Here is an 18,688-nt window from a genome sequence, read left to right as displayed (position 1 = left end):
ATCCAAAACACACGCACACTGTACTTACACAATCATGCGTTAGGAGTTGACAACCAGTTTCTGTGATATTACATAAATATGATTTTTTTATTTAATTTGTGCGGAATATTTATTATTATATTTATATTATTTTTATATCGACGAGTCACATAATATATCTAATGGTGCTGTGCTGATAGGGTTTGTCAAATATATATATATATATATATATATATATATATATATATATATATATATATATATATATATATATATATATATATATATATATATATATATATATATATATATATATATATATATATATATATATATATATATATATATATATATATATATATATATATATATATATATATATATATATATGATAATAAATTTCATGAGGTTGTTTTAAATATTTGGAATTTACCAAAAAGTGCAACCAGCTCTGAAATATTTTGAGTCATAAACGAATATTTTATAAAACACGGTTTAGATTGGAAGCGGGTTATTGATCTTTGCACAGACGGTGCCCCATTAATGACAGGAATACATTCTGAAATAACCTCAAATATTCTAGCATTTGCGAATGTTGCTTTTTGTATCACTCTGTAAGCCGTCGTCAAGTGCTGAGGTTCAAAGTAGTGCTTCCTGAACTACTAGAAATTTTAAATGATTATATTAAAGTTGTTAATTTTATAAGAAAACTTACTAATAGTAGGTTATTTTAGCATATTTTTTCATTTTAAATTAACAATACTAGTATTGCAATTTTTCGACGTACAATCTGCACAAATGTACTGCTCAAGTCAAGTTGCTCTGCTTGGTATTTTTACTTCCAACTTAACCGTGATTTTATTTCGAATTTTTATTTTTTAAAGTTAATTAATTGTATTTTAAAATATACATATTTTCTATTTAATTTTTTTGTAAATATATTTTTGATGTATGTTAATTTATATATAATGTATATATTTAACTTGTATCACTATATAAAAAGAAATATTTTTTAAATTTTTAAATGTTTTTAATTAATAAATAAAATATCATACGTATAAAATTGTTATGGACTTCTGCAAAAACTTGCCGAAGTATGCTGATACGCTGACGTTTCTCGATAATAACCGTTATTGTAGCGCAGGTAGATACAAAAACAACACACAATCGTATTTTCGTGCGACGTATATGACTCTAGCACGTGTGAATGTATGTGTGTAAAAATTTGAAGATGTTCACTGTGTTAGTGTTTTATATTTTCAACGCGCTATATTGATGAATTTTAAAAATCAGTAAACCGAATTCTATATTTTTTTAGAAATCACTGAAAACGTTTTAATAAATTTTAATGTGCTATCACCACTATTATATTAGTTCATTTATAACTGTTTTCCGCTCAAATTTTAAAATGTGTCATTTTATATCTTAGTTTGAATACTTATTTTATTTATATTCCTTTTTCTCATTTTTATATATTAAAATAAACAACAACAAAATAATAAAATTAAGTTGTTTGGAGTATATTTTATATTTATATTTTATAGAAAATGTAATAAAATATAGTATTATAGTAACCAGGCACGTGCGGTGAGATACATTCTCTTTCGCTCGCTCACGTGTTAAGTGACGAGAGTGAATGAGAAGGAGTGGGCGTGCAGAACGCATGTAACGCACCCCCTTATCTCTCACTTATATCTCACCGTACGCGCCTGATTTGTAATATAATAAACAATACAATTATATATAATCACCTAATACAAAATATATAAGATATACAATAAATTTAAAAAAAATCTTTTTGTTACTATGATATTGTTTGTAGTTCTATATTTATATGCAGTCTATTTTGCTAGCACATGCTTTTCCATACATTGCTGGTAATTCATTAATAACCCTCTTTTACCAATTTATGAACTTATATTTTAATTATAATTATTACATATATAGTGTCAAAAAAGTGTTCTTTATAAAATAACTACTAGATTAGGCTATCAAAAACTTTGCTGTAAAATGGAACAGGTGTAAGCCTAAAAACTCTTTCACAGGCTCACCAAACACATTAACGTCTGTTTTCTGTTTTTTAATAAATTAAGGGGGTTTTCTAATGGTATTATAAGTAAATTGCAAAATGAAATGGTTTAAAAACATTTTTTTAAATTACATCTTACTTTATCAATATGCTTGTGCATTTACAAATTAAACCGCTTAAAATGTTCTTGAATACAAATTTTCGCATATATGTAAAAGTTATATACTCTTATATATTTTTTGGATACTAGTAACAATGTTTTTACAAAAATATTATATGGATGATTCTTTGTATTAGTAACAATAACAAAATCGTTTTAATGAATACAATCTGAATCGAATTTATACTGTATGTATATTGAAAAGAAGTAGCCTCTATATCTAACAGTCTGGAATCTCAAAGGTGCCACTTTTTATCACATATAGGCATTGAGTTTTTATTTAAATCCCACTTAATTCAAATATTAAACTATTGAGAATCATGTACGAATATTCAGATTTCAACTTTAATACAAAGTCTGGAATTCCATAGAGCTGTGTACGCGTTAATATTCGAAACACTCCCCCATTAGCATCGATCGCTATTACGTTACACCATTATCGCGATCGTAACACAGTAGTAAGATATTCACGCACGAAATGCCTTTCGAATACTGTACGTACATACTATATACATACATATATGTGTATGTATACGCATAACGTTTCGCACTGTCATTATCGAGCGTAACGCACGAATTTCGGTTCGACCCGTCCAATAGCACTACAAGATTTTAGATTTTCAAACTCGATGGCTGAGTAAATAGACGACACAATAACATCCCGGCCGATTATCGTTGTTCCGCCCCATTTTCAAACAACCTCACCCCCGCCATTCCCCTTATAACGTCGTTAAACGGCGGCCGTTTAACGTTGTCGCCGTTGCGACTGGCTTCTGAAATGAACATGCAAATTCAGCGGTAAAAAAATGACATTGTCTTAAATTCCGATTTGGTTGCACATTAAATAGTTTGAATGATTTATATAAAGCCTGGAGTGGTAGAATATTAAAGCAAACGTTAGGTATATAACATTAGTAGTTACACGAAAAGCTGATTAGGGAATGGATTTCAACGTAGTGGTTTCCCAAATGTCTTCTACAAAGAGAACAATGGATAATGAATTTAAATATCAATATATGCCATCTAGCGACGATGAAAATCATCGTCGATTTGTTTCACAGCAAGGGTATTAAACCATCGGCTCGCAGGCCGCATTCGGCCCACAACACTCGCTCATGCAACCTGCGTAGCAATTTTGTTTTAAATTATTATTATTTGTTGAAAAAATTAAGCATTTTTTGCAATGCAATAAAACCATTTTTTTTTTTAAAAAACATTAAATAAACTTTAAGGAAAGTACCGTATACAAAAAATAAAAACAATTATTTTAAAAAATGTCTTTTCATTCATTCATCTGTTGGTAAATTAAATTTCTAAACAAAGCAAAAGTGTTTACTGCGATGAATTTAATATAGTATATTTTAAAAGCGTAGCATAAATAATCTGTTCTTAAAACAGACGTATATATTTGAGTCCTACTCCATAGTTTTGTATGAAAGCAGATAGAGTTTTACCGATAAAAAGCAGTCAATAACGGTATTGACATTGTTATTATTTTAATTAACTGCCCGAAAAAATATTCCGAGTACGAGTAATATTTATTGATTAGCAAAACCAAAGCATTCGACTACCTCGGCAACTATTGTTTCGATATATTTATTGTTTAAATTACATGATAAAACTATAATTAATTTAAAAAAAAAAAAATTTAAATTCGGGTGTCAAAACTTTGTTTTTTTGGAAAAATAAATCTTTATCATACTACTTGCCAATTTATTCCAATAAAATATATTACTCATTATTTTTTGTCAGTTACAATTATCCGAAAATATCTTATGATAATAAAGTGCATAGAAAATCGTAAATCTGTTTGTTCAAAATGCGACATATTTTTCTTAAAACATATAAATAATTTATAATTGTGACACATGTGATTTATTATATTTATTGTATTTGAAATATTGCAAATTTAATATTAATTTTTAAATATCGCAATAATATTTATCTCTCGTATACTTATTTATTGTTTAAAGTAACGTTAATAAAATTTAAGTTGTAAATGTAAATATATTAAATTATTCTATTTTATGTAAATATTATAGAATAATAATACGTAAATACTGCATAACTCTTTTAGTCCCAAGCAATTTGACCTAACATACGCAAAAAATATACATTTTATTCATTGATTTGCATTTTTAAATAAATTATGTAAAACATGTGTTTTACAAATTTGCAATTTTTTTCTGCTCTCAGTGTAATAAATATTTAGTTTTTACAACAATAAAAAAAATCATATTAATTTACTTAAAAAAATTAAATGTAAATCAAGTTTGATTTAAAAAAACACCCGTAAACACAGTTTAATTATTACTTATTTAAAATATATCGTTAAGTACAAATTATCTTTAGTTAATAACAGAAACAAAATAACATTGAATTATTTTCTAATAAAAAATATTTTTACAGAAAAAAAAATTTAAACATAATTATTGCTAATATTACCACCAATGCTTAGTGACTCTTTTTCCTTGGACTATTTGGGTTAAAATATGTCTGAATGTAAATAGAATTTCGTGAACGCAATTCCTGCTTTTGTTTTCACTTCGCCAGCCATCCCTATCACAAAAATGAGCGCGGTCATTTCTCTGTTACATAACAAAATTACTGGGAACTGTTAGGTACCGTTGATTTTTTCTGAGATAAAGTAAATGTATTCCTTTTATGTTGACATGCTGAATTCAAAATACAAAAATATTAAATTAAATATTTAAAATTTACGCCGAAATATCAGCCGCGAGAATTTTTAGCATGGACAGGATTGGCCGATATTTCAACCCTCTTGGACTAAAAAGTATTATTATATTATTCTACTTACTATTCTACCTCGATAAAACTACTAAGGTTAATCCTATACAATGAGCATCAATTTATTCCACGCTTTTATTTTAAACAATATAGGCATTATTTGTTATCATAGTTCTAAGCCATGGTAAGGGTTTTTAAAAAATCGGTACTTTCGATATTTAATTCTGTAATACCGATAGTAGCAAATATCAATTTTTACCCCCATACCGGTATTTAATATTATCGAAGAACTGATTTCTCTAGTTGAATAAAAGGGAAGTTTTTTTACATAATCGTATGGAGCAAAACTAATGACAGGACAGCGATACAAAAAAATATCACTGCATTGAACATCAATAAAGTGACGGTAATATTAGAGATTAAGTTAACATTGCCTTCCCGCTTCTAAATCCTTTCAAAACTAGATACAGAAACACTTTTTACTTCAATACAGTAAAGTGGTTAAGTCATTAACTCAAATAGTAAAACTTGCACATGAATTCAAAAATAGCAGATATAACATTTTTAGTGCATATCGCTGCTTATTAAAATAAACTAAACCCCAAGATGAAAATCAGTTAATGAATTTTTTTTACACAGCATTGGCATTTTGAACTAAACTGAAATTGTGCTTATCTGAGAATTAAAACAGAACTTAATTTACCTTAAAACACTGTCTGAACAGACCCACGTAAAGAGCACAAAATATGCTGCTTTAATTGCTATTATATCAGGTTATTTTCAGAGTAGATTTTAAAATTTTAAAAAGATGAAGTTAGTAGCGCTTCTTTCAATTGTAGATTTAGCAACAAAAAAGTCACTGATGTAAACAATTATTTAGTTTTTTCTATTTAATAAATAACTCTTTTTACTAGAACCAAAAATATTACAAAATTATAGACATATTTATAAGTGACACGGCACCTGAGTTAAGCTACTTTTTATCAGAATTTTGCCACACCAATCTCAGATTTGTTATTTAAAAGTACTTTACAATTACGTCATATTTTTGGTATTAAATATATTGCAGTTTTATGGTAATTAATTATATATTCGGAATGGGAAAATGTGCGTTTACCATATAATAAAACCTAGGAAAATCTTTAACCACACATTGTTTGGATTATAATTTTACAAGGTTTAACGTGACTTGTTTGCATGTCTCATTATTTGTGCGGCTCTAAGGATCCGCGTGCTATTAAGCACGATCCTTATTTATGGCTTAATGTAAGAGTAACGCTCATGTTTGCACGAAATTACTTGTCTTAGAATATATTAATACTTTACAATAGCGAAGAAGCATATGATCCATTAATTTTAATATGCAATTAGTCAAAAAATTATAATATATGAAAAAATAATTTTGTCATTTTTTCGACTAAGCAAAATAATCTAAAAAATGACAAAAATTAATGAAACAATAATATATTTTTTTTTTAAATAAAGGGAAAATCTGTTTAGAGCAGCTGTACAACTATTTGCAAGTGAAAAAATACTATATAATATTTTAATGATTTATTGTAAAATTGCTTTCATCATAGATCTCCCTATATAGTATATAAATACCTAATTTAATCAAAGATTAGTTTTTTTTTTAAATATATAACGTAAATAAATTATATATTTACCATGTGTAATGTATTTATTATATATAGTAAGCAATACTTTTTCACAATCACGTAAACGTAAAATGTTTTATTCGATGCCAATGGATAGACATTTTTATTGCGCGTTATATTAACAGCAATGTAGAAAGCTAGTAAATTTATTGGAAGCTCTAAGTTGGCACTGTGTAATTTTATATGCAAATCTAGGCGAGAGGGCTAAGTGGTGTTTAGTTTATTAGCATTTTAAATTATCGTAGTTCAGAGAAACTGACTTATTTTGCAAATACTACTGTCGGACGATATTTACAACGTTGTTTATTTCGAACAAACTTTACTTAAACTTTTCACGGGAAGTCTGATAAATGTTTTGAAATGGGCAATTAATTAAATACTCGAAGAATTAAGGTAAATGTCTAATAAGAGAGAAAATTATTGCAGTCCCGAGGCGCTGTTATTAAGTTGTCAAATAAAAAAAGCAATATTTCTACACTATATTTATGTTCTGCATGAATAATATGTAGCAGGAAATCGCTATGGCTTCATTTTTAAAACCATACAAAGCATTTATTAAAGTAACACCATTGCAATTTGTGTGACACTTGAAATTTTGATTTTAATTCTTAGTCAAATTCCGTTACAATTCACCCGAAAGAACTAAACGTTTTATAACCAATGCCTTAAATCAGAATATTCCAGCGCCTGGTATGTCGCTGATTTAGTTGTTCTATCTTATTATTATTTGCAGTGCGATAATAAAAAAAATCGGAGACAAGATAACCTCTTGTCGCACTCCTTACTATTTTTAATATTCATATTATTTTATAATCATTATTATATATATATATACGATAAAGCACTTATTTACACTCGATACACGCGGTTTGATTAAATAAAGATCCAACGTCCACGAATCATTTGCTCCAATTTCGAGCATTTTTCCAGCCCTCATGAATATCCCATAGTGTCGCCCTTGCGCCCCACGCGATCCTCTCGGTGGTTGGATTGATTTTCCATTTAATTTTCCGGGGCAGTGGCTCAAGATGTCAGTGTGCGTCGATACATATTGTGCGGGACCGCACTTCCAGTGTGGCCAACCTTCGTCACTGCCACTTCGCTAAACCCTGAATTCTCCTACGGCCTAGGACTCGGAAACATCTCATTATCTCTTCAACGGGAAGGACCTAACGAATACGAGGAAAACTTGAGAGACACAATTAGGGATTTCAATACCGCTATTTTATCATATTTTTGAATATTGTAATATGTATTTTATATTATTAATTATTAATTTAGAGTACCGGAATGGGGTACAAAGTGACCCCATTCGAATTTTAATAATAAATAATTGAAAGTTAATATAATGTTATTTTTATACATTTTTCGCGTTAGATTCGCTGTAATGTGAGTGAAATAACAATTATTTTGGGGTCCAAATATACCTTGCTTATAAAGCAATAAAAAAATCGATATTTCGGTATAAACTATCTAAGAATGGTTTAACTATATTGTGGAATAAGTCATCATTTATTCACATATAATGCAAAGCCTTATTTTTATTATAATATTTATTCTTGCTTCAATGTACTTAACAGTCAATATATGTACATATGTATATTGTGTTAGTCGTTCATACAATACCTTATCTATAATCTAAGTACGGATGAACGTTATCGGTAATAAAATTAATTGGCATCTCAAAACGTTTTTGCTTATCTAAACACAATATAGTATACTAATACGTTTTCATATAATTATTTTTGCAGTTTATTTAATGATGAAAAATGATTTTTATCTTGATTAAATTTATTAACAGAATTATTATTTTATTTGTGTCAAATGTTGTAGTTTCATATCACAGCTATAAAAATATTTGAGCTAGCTGCCATTTTTTTCTACTAGCACAATTTAGTCAGTGAGCTATGATATATGCCCTTTTCTTTCAAGTGCATTATATTACTATAAAGATACATATATTTAAATTTATAAGAAACTTTAAACCATTTCTTTAGTTAGTCGTGTTAATGTAACACAAATATTATGGAAATTTGTACATCAACAACTACAGTTCTAAAAAAACCCTTACATATGTTATTGTATTGTAACATAAATTTACTATATAACTGACTCATTTAAATTTTAATTTAGCGTTTTATATTATATTTACGGATTAAAAAAAATATTTGTTATGCAAAACATTTGTATTTTTTAAAACGACTACTTACTGTTACCATTTTTACATAGCCCATTAATTATACTAAATAATCACTATTTCGTAAAGTGATTTTGAGAGTCGAAAATGTTTAAAAGACCACCAGAACTAATTTGCATTTCTATTTAATTGGCTATTGATGTAACTCACAATGTGCTCAACCCTTTTAGCAATAATTATTACCGAAAAGCTGATGGTTTGGAGTAATCTATTTTTAGGCCCACATTTCTTTGACGAAACAATAAAACATATCTTAATTAATACACCATTAGTAAATAACTTTTTTATTTGTTTTTAAATAAACTACTTATTTGCGAAAAATATGCGTTGTGATAAAAATACGTTTTTATCAAATTTACTTTGTTTTGCTTGATAATGACGAAGTATTTTATATAATTTGAGTACAGGCATGACGTCATCGCACAATAAACATAATGCTTTGTCGCTTCACTCTACTATAAAATCACGAAAAAAATTTTTTTCTTATCTTCTGACTTTGGCAGTGACATGATTAATATCACGGGTAATAAAACGAACATAAACTATTGCAAAAATGGCAGTAAAAATGTTATCTAATTACATAACGTCACAGCGAAGCAATAGGAGCACCCCATACGATAATATCTCGCAAGTTGCCGTTCTGTTATGCAATTTAAAAAAAATTAAAATAAGAAAATTCCTTAATTCAAAAATAAATCATTGCTTACGTTCTTAATAGGCTTACTCGAACATTAAACATATATTCTTTTCTTCTTTGCCCAAATTATTTGACATATATAATTGTCGAAACGCAAACGCTAAGACTCGAATGCAATTCCAAACTTCTTACGCCCTAACGTTATTTTATTTAGCGGAGACGCGATTAGCATAAATTTCCATTCGGACGGAAGTTTTCCAATTTCGCTTATATTTTTTTATTTCTGGTGTTAGTTCGCTCCATGTGTGTCGATAGGTGGTTGAGGGTGGCTCCGGCAGGGTGGGTGGGTATCGAGTCTCATTACTTCGACTGCAGATATTTGAAATGCAATTCAACGCCCCTATTTGCCATTCCAACACATATATTACGACCGTTCGATAGTGTGTAGTACACATACTAGATTACGTGAATGCAGGTATATTAAAGGGTTGCCAGGAGCTTGATATATTAATACATATAAAAAGAGAACTGAGAAAATTATTGGTTAATATAAAAAGTCAATAAAAAATAGTCATATTCACATGTAAATTGTATCCGACAAAGATCAGCTTTTAAACTATGAACAGTAAATAATCACTAGGAAATTTATCGGGACTATATGGATTAATTATTGATGTCAAGTAGTTGCCTCAGTCACAGTATAAACCTTTTAGTATAATTCCCTTTTACTGACTTGATGAAACTGTTTGTCGTGACGAGATTTGCCTTTTTGCGGTGCTTTAATTATCTGATATATTCATATCGATTCCCATTTCCTTTTAAGATCCCATTTTCTTTTAAAAGCACCATTGTTTTACGTGTTATTTTTATTTTCCTTTCCCAAGTGCCTAGTTTCTAGGTGAAAGGAGAATAAAGTAAATATATATATTATATATATACAATAAGAATTTCTTATTGTCCAAATAAAAACATCATCTGCCTGCATTATGTATATGTAATTATATGTAGCTATTTTAGTTACTCCCCTTAAGATATTGCAACATAAGATTAGTCATGAGAGAAGCAATCATCTTTCAAGTCAATTCCTGTCACAATGAGTGACTGTGACTTATTTACTTTCATGACTAACGCAAACCGTATTGGAAATTGAAGCTACTTAAAGCGAAATTGCTGAATATGAATGGGATTCTGGAAACGCACGTTCTCCTCTTCAAATATTGCCAGTCATGTAATAAGGATACGAACCTTGAAGTTTGTGCTTAGGTAATCTACTTGAACTTAACTTGATAACTAACAGCTTTTTCTTTGTCAAATGTGTAAAATTAAGTGTTCTACAAGTTCCATGTCAATAATTTTATATACTTAAATATTTATATGAAATTACGTTCTGATAAAAAATTCAAATATTTTTATTTATTTAAAAAAAGTACCTTCTCATCTTACATAATATTTACGTAAGATGAGAAGGTACATACATACATAAGGACAAACTGTGTTAATTATTATAGATATAAAAAATGTTCAAGATAAAATTATTTATCAACGAGATTTATCGATTTTAAAATTATTACTATTATTATTATTTTTAAAACTGACATTTAAAAAATAATTATTTTTTAACCGATCGACGTTAATAAAGTTAGGTTTTAATCATTGAGAGCAAATCGCGCCGAGATGAAGTCGACCCTATCCCCGGAGACAGTTCCTTAATAGTTTTCTTTGTGAACACTCGGGCGCTCCTTTTGATGATCCTCATTCCACCTTGAGACGCTTTTCTTTGTTTCCCAAAACCAACTCATCCGTAGCTAACGTGCCAACACTACGAGCAAATCTTGCCAAAGATCTCATACACTTTCGATAATCCGTTCGCTCTCTGTTTACTGATGAAAACTAAAATCGAAATATGCTTAAAAATATAAATTAATTAATTTAACCCGTCAAATATCAGAAAGGTGATTAAAAGTTTCCAATTTAACTTTTAATTAAATTATGTATTTCATTTTAGGTCCGTGTCGGAAAAAAAAGTTAATTAAAAGTTAGATTGAAAAGTCCCGGTGTCGTCATTAAAATTTAGAGTGTGCATCAAAGCGCATTTTAAAGTTGCTTTTGAGTGAACATAGGTTTAAATCTGAATATGTTATCTATGAAATTAACACAAAAACTGTTAATATACATCAAACTACAATACATACAAAATTCATAATAATAAATATTGTTTTAATATATAATAGTTTAATTATTATTATACTATGAATTTATATTTCACAAAATTAATTAACTTAACACATCGCTTTATTAATTAATTTTCTTACGTTAAATTACGTTACACTAAACACGCTGAATGGAAAGTTTACGCGACACGACGTTTTCCTCTGGCGGTTTATCCTGAAACATAAATTACCGAATCAAATTCTAAATCAGATAAGTCTTGCAGCAGATGCATTTGTGTACGTAGTTTCTCTTGTTAACTCCTAGTTTCAAATAGATATTCAACTCGACACTTCACCTAAATAGAGATAGAGTTGTTGCAAAATTTCTCAAGTGAATAAAAACATTTTTTAATACAAAATAAATATTACCTTTGCCTTTATAACTACAACTATTATTTTTATTATGAGACTTGAGAATCTAAAAATATTTTATTAACAACATGACTATTAATAGTCACGAATCTGCTCTATTTTTCCAATTTTATAATGGAAAATCTCGATATGGGTAATCAAGTTTATGTCACTTACATTGACTATACAAAGGCTTTTCATAAAGTTCATGACAAATGCATTAATTCTTAAAAAATAGATAGGTTTGTGTTTTCTCACATAATGACATATTGATGGTAGCAAAAAAAATAACATTACATTATTTTCCAATGAATAAGTTTTTTTCTAAAACAAAAACAAACATTTCGCACATTTTTTTCAAATACTTTTTTAATTTAAATATAAGAATTAAGACTTACTTATTGCATATATTTAACACCAATGCTTAGTGTAGCACATTCCGTGGACTATTTGGATAAAAATATGTCTGAATGGAGGTAAATATAAACAAATAGTAGAACGAATTTCGTGTATGCAATACTTGCTCTGGTTTTCACTTCACCAGCCATCCCTATCATAAAAAATAGCGCGGTAATTTCTCTGTTACATAACATAATTACTGTGCACTGCTAGGTACCGTTAGATTTGCCTAATATTTATTTGATGTAGACACATCATGCTGAATAAAATTTTTAAAATTTGAGCCGAAATATCGGCCGGTAAGATTTTTTGCGCTGGTAAAGAAGATCGATGTTTCTGTCCTTTTGGACTAAAACGGAATCATTTCAATAATACACTATGTTTTTAAAATATTACAGCTATCCTTATCGGTATTAATACGAATTTCTGATATGAGAGTATTGTTCAAAGTGTATTCAAACCGAATTTTGAACAATAGGATAGCGCAAAAATAATTATCACTTCACAGAAATCAAAAATTCACGTCAAAAGAAATAAAATTGTGTCGGCTACGGCACGATTTTAATGCTTTTGGCGTAGATTTTTCACTTCTGAGAAGGAATAATTGTTTTTTCCGCTCTCCTATCGGTTCAAAATTCGGTTTAGATATGGTTCATTCGATTCTCATTTGTTGTAAGTCGTAATATTGCTATAATAACTCGATTACGGAGTATTTTTACTGCGACGGCACGATTTTATTGCTTTTGACGTGAATTCTGAACAGGGAAGTCATTGAATGTAATACTTAATGAAATAGAAATATTAGAAAAACGACCATTGACTGGCCAACTTTATCCCAACCCCTCCCCCTCCTCCACCCACCTCTCTTAAAAAAATTGAAGTGCTGTTTTTGACAACGCGACTTAATTTACTACAATATATTTTTTTTAAATATTTAAATAGATGTTCATATTTTGTATGAAAATTATGCGATATATATACATATATTCTACAATATATAAACTATTTATTTGAATAATTTCAATGTTTTTTAATACCGTTAGCTACTTTTATTGCGACAAACCCAAAAGTTTTACTGCATCATAACTTTTTAATGGGATTGTGTTGACACAAATAAATAAAAAACATAAACCAATATTAGAATACTTAAAAATAGATTTACAGCACCCTTAATATAGCCCGAGCAATCAATGATACCAGACACTATAAACATTTTATTTTTTACAGCATCGAGACACGCAGGAGACTTTGGCAGTGTTGGATAGGCTAGATCTGGACACAGAGAAGCCCTCCGACGAAGAAATTGCCAGAAAGTTCGGTTTCGAGGAGGACTACTTCAAAGGAACAGTTTCTTGGTGGCAGAACCTCAAGCCGCAAATGTGGAGTCTCTTTGACGAACCGTACAGCTCAAACGCCGCAAAGGTAACACATACGTTTTCAACATATATAAAAATACCTAGTTAATATATTTTATTATCGCTTTGATGAATTAGTGTTTCAAAAATAAAACGTGCAACGTTTATACGTGTCGCGAAGCCGTTTGTCAGAAGCGTGGTAATAATAAGAAAAAATATCTCGATTGCTGTTTTAAACACGCACAAAGTTATAAATATAATTAACAAGTGTTGTAGAAACGTAATTATATTTTATGAAAGCATACAATGGGTTATTTTAATATAAATTTATATCATTAATATAAAATATAATTATGTAGACATTAGCATAATAATATATATAAATATTAATAAATATCACTCGCGATTAAATTAATAGGCTTCAGTTTATATCTGGTATTTATATCTTTCGAATGCAATGGCTAAAAATAATTAGTATTTTTTTTATATACTCATTCCTTTAAGTATTTTTTAGATTTGTATTTGGATTTTGGAACATTTGGGTGTACATAGTTATTCAAAGAAATAATGTTAGTTAGACATACATGTTAATGTTTCTTCTCTGGAATTACTCGATAAAAATGTCAAATCTAGAATTCTCATTTCTCGATATAATTTATAAATCATTTTTTATTATATTTTTTTAAAGTTAAACACTGTTCTTTTTATAGCGTTGCATAAGTAAATGCAAGTTCTTGCTTAATACGCATACGTCTTGTAAGGTTTTAATATGAGTCTAGAAAATGACAAAAAAATGTTTACAAATCGCTTTATTTTTGCTTAAGTAATAAAAAAAACACTCAGATAAATAAACTTTCCAAAGGTGTTCGTGCCAGATGTTTAAAAATATGCCCACTTTCTCGGAAGATCGAAAGTATTTGAAAGACCAGCAATTTTTTCCGATTTTTTATTACTCTAACCGGCCGGCGGCTTTATCTTTGCTTTGGTGATCTAATAACCCGCTCCGATAAGAATAAATTACGCCTGGGAATTGAATTTTTGTGTGATAAGTATATGTCTTCCTTGTTTGCTGTTTCATCACCTGAGAAATACTGTTTTTAAACAATTCACAACTAACAATAAAAAAAATGTTAAAACTAATCGCATGCCCTTTAGACCGTGGTATCAATCTAAACCGACGTCAACGCCTCGGCCCGGTTAGCAGCGGTTTACGATCTCGCATAATGGATGTTTGTGCACCTCGTACACAGCTCTCCCTTGCTCAAATATTAACATAAATCTCCTTGGCTCGAGATGATCCCTAGTCATAGCTTGACTGTGTCGCCGGCAGCTCCTTCAATTATTACCGATAACGCCGGTCAGAGGCGGACGTATAAATTTCAACATACAATCGATAAGTCGCGAACCCGCCCGACTGCAAAAGGTCGCGAACCTCCAAATCAACCGGCGGGCATGGAATATTAAATTTCACAAGCGTAAATTATGCACGATGTGTGTACGAAAACATGAAGTGGCGTGCTGGTGAATGAATGAGGCCCAAAACTATCGATTTTCATGTGGGTGCTAGTCGTCAGAAATGTAATAATTTTCGATATAGAAATATATTATTATAGTTGTTCAGATATATGGATGTGAAGCATAATCAAAAAACAGCATCTCAACTTAAAGATCTTAAATAAGATCTTCGATTAATGCTACACCAGAATTCAGCTGCGATTTAATTAGTTCAGCAATATTGAATTGACATAATGTTATCGAATTTATTCTATACATAATAGCTAATAATGTTTGGAACGAATTTGATATACATAAACTTTGTTTGTGCAGATTTGCATATTAATTAAATAACTAGAAATAAATTAACCGCGATCGAATTATTAAATTGATTAAAACGTAACACAAACTTCACAAAAATTTGCGACGCACATCTGTTTTTGAGATAAGCGTTAAATGATAATAAAGGGTGGGCCTTTCCAACATTTTGTTTCGTTCAACAAACGAATTCTGCTGATTTCAGTCATAGTAGATACCGCCGATAAATATTCTATTCATAAATTCATTTCGAAGGCGTAAAAGCATTTTTTGTTAGAAGAAGCGTCTTATTTTTTCACATTACGAAACAGAAAAAGCGCATAAAAGACCATGAATTTTGGAGCGGTACTAGTCACTCAGGTATATTAATTAAAAAAACGACTACCCATGTTGCTTAGGTATACATATTATTTCATTCCAAATATTTAATTTATTATTCGAATGTTCATATAGTTGAAAATTATGCGAATATTCGATTTAGAACCCTACTTGGCAGTAATATTTTAGTAGGGAAAGAAATTTTATATCCACATTACTAAAATTTTCTTCGAAGATGCTTCGTGATGCGAAGCGCATGTCAGTCCATTATTTTTTGCCAATCCGATTCAAATATGGCTCTATTGTCTGTAATTCAAGTAAAGCGAAGTACTTCTTACTGATTGGAGAGAATTCAAAGAAAGTGTCTTAGATAACTAAACGATTAGCATCCTAGATCATTTTCACTATGAACGTTGGGATTTAAATTCATTGCATTTTTGACCTTGTATATATTCAATAAAGCACTTTGTTAAAGTTTCTATAAAGCGGTGTTGATAATTTGTCAATGCTCAAAAACTTTCTGCTGCGAGCTTCACACAGTTCTTAGAAAGTCGCAATCGCATCCCTAGTTCTTACCTTTAAATACTACTTCTATCTATGACCATTTCAACCCTTTATCTTGGATTTAAGATTTTCAGTTTGTTTTTCAAAATTAATTCACTCTTAATATTTTAATTGTTTATGAAACTTATTAAACATAACTTTAGCAGCTTTTTAGTAATACTAAAACAAATATAAAAATAAAGTGATATTATTTTATTATAAATAGTATACATCTAGTATTTTTTTTTTATGTAAAATAATGATTTTTAATTTCCCGAAAAATTTTTAATTTCATATTTAAAATAGCTTACAACTGATGCAATTTTTAAATTTTCTAAATTCACAGCTTCATTCAAAGTAGGTAGTTGAAAAAGGAACAGGGGTTTTTTATTATCTTGAACAAACATTGCTTGATAATATAATTTTTATGGCCGAATTTCTAAATGACGATTAGCAAACATTTCGTTTACACTTCCTCGAACATTTGATGGTCAACAAAAATTAAAGAATAATTACATTCACCGGGTAATGAAACAAGAGTCAAAGTTTTTATGTAAATTCTACATAATTCATCTAATGCTAGTTTTTAGTTAATATATCATAAGCAACATTAAATCAGATTTTTTATTTAATTAAAATATTATAAATCGTCAGATTTTAGTTTACGCACGTTACTTATTTAGGCGTCTCCTAAACGAGTTGGGATATTTATTTACAAAGGGAGGCAAAGGTCAGCCGTAGAATATGAAATGATGAGGCTGGAAATTCCACCTGAAAAGAATTTCAGTTGAAATGCAATAGGTAGCCGGAAAGTCGAACTTCCTCAATCTGCAAATTCCATTTCCGACTAAAACTTTCGCTTTGCTAAGTGAGCAAAAGCACCCCCGCAATTTACTGCTTAAACTTTTCTTTGTTGCTCATATATTATATTTGTTACAAACATATAAACGTATTTTCTTGAAATATAATTAATTCCGGAAGGACATTCAAAACGTAGGTAACTAGAAAATTCGTGTTTTCAGGTCGAATGGATTTTCATCATAATGTCACGTTGGATGCTGGAAACGCGCAGTAATCAACCTCCAATAACGCAATATACTTTGGTATTTGCCCGTAAGGGTCTTCCTTACCCATAGTCGTACGATAGTATGAACGTGCTTTGTTGGATAATTATCTGTTGAACCCATACACACACATAGATTCCTTCTGCTGATATTTTTTTAATAATGTCTTTGTGCTGAGTCTTAAGGATAATGACTCATTGCAGTGAAACAAATACATTGTAGTTCTGATTTTTTTTTATTTTTTGCATAGCCGTTATCTTTGTCAAAACTTACATAGTTGGTATATAGATAATATAGTCAATATATTTAATTTAAAATAACATTGTTACTGTTATGTTAGATTATATGTATTAATTTTTGACACATACACAATAACTATGTACTTTTATTGAGCACATTTTTACATCATTAATAATGTCTAAACCAGTATTTCAAATGAGGAACCCCTATAATATCAGACTATTTCAAGCAATTCCGATAATGTAAGAAATTTCATATTATTTTATTAATGTACAAATAAAATTAACGGTATTTATTACAAATATCTTTTTACATATTAATTATATTCTGGGTTTCATGGCCTAGTTCAGATATGTATGGGATTAAAAATTGTAATAATACTTTTATGTTTTTTTTATTATATTAGGATATGCAATCTTGAAACTTAGCAAAAAATGTATGTCATCTGCAATGATAGAAGAACTGTTGTGCATACGTTATAGGTGATAATAAATCGTTAAAGGTAAATAATAATTTGTATAAATAGTGTATATTATATAATACATAATTAGCTTTAAACCAAAAGCTTCAAATAAATTAAATTTATTCAATAAATAATTAGTCATCAAGAAATGCGATTCAATTCGTCTAACAATACAAAAATAATTAATTTAACGATCAGGCCACAAACTTTAGAAAGCACGGCTTATATGTATATAACATGTTCTCTGAAAGACATGACATCTCCTGTCTAAAGTTATTCTGATGTACATATGTTTATGTAAATAATTAATTATATTTAAACAAATATGAGTCTTATACTGAGAGAATCTAGCTACTATACAAAAATTTTTAGTAAAGATATATTCATAAAAGAAATCTGATCATGTTATGGCTTTCATTTGAATTATCGCAATCTGTATATTTGGGATATTTTTCTAGTCTACATTTTTCTATTTGTGATTGAGTTACCTTTTAATGGTAATACTGACTCTTAGCTTTTTACCAT

The 18,688-nt window shown here is 29.1% G+C and overlaps 1 protein-coding gene across 5 annotated transcripts in view; it reads left to right on the top strand.

Moving 5' to 3' along the window:
- Positions 1-18,688, top strand: part of LOC148239260 (potassium voltage-gated channel protein Shaw-like) — a 260,022-nt gene that overhangs the window by 219,670 nt on the left and 21,664 nt on the right. For all 5 annotated transcript variants that reach the window (XR_015810275.1, XR_015810276.1, XR_015810278.1 and 2 more), the window contains exon 7: positions 13,596-13,790. Coding sequence is in view for 2 of the 5 variants with exons in the window: in XM_088188894.1 (XP_088045020.1) it covers positions 13,596-13,790 (195 nt within the window). In the remaining 3 variants the exon portion in view is untranslated. The remainder of the gene's footprint in view (positions 1-13,595; positions 13,791-18,688) is intronic.

Source organism: Plectrocnemia conspersa, unplaced genomic scaffold, assembly GCF_051122295.1.
Source record: "Plectrocnemia conspersa isolate PC_06_02 unplaced genomic scaffold, ASM5112229v1 ptg000001l, whole genome shotgun sequence".
NCBI classification, from domain to species: Eukaryota; Metazoa; Arthropoda; class Insecta; order Trichoptera; family Polycentropodidae; genus Plectrocnemia; species Plectrocnemia conspersa.
Note: the sequence above shows the minus strand (reverse complement) of the source record. Positions and strands in the feature narration are given on the sequence as shown.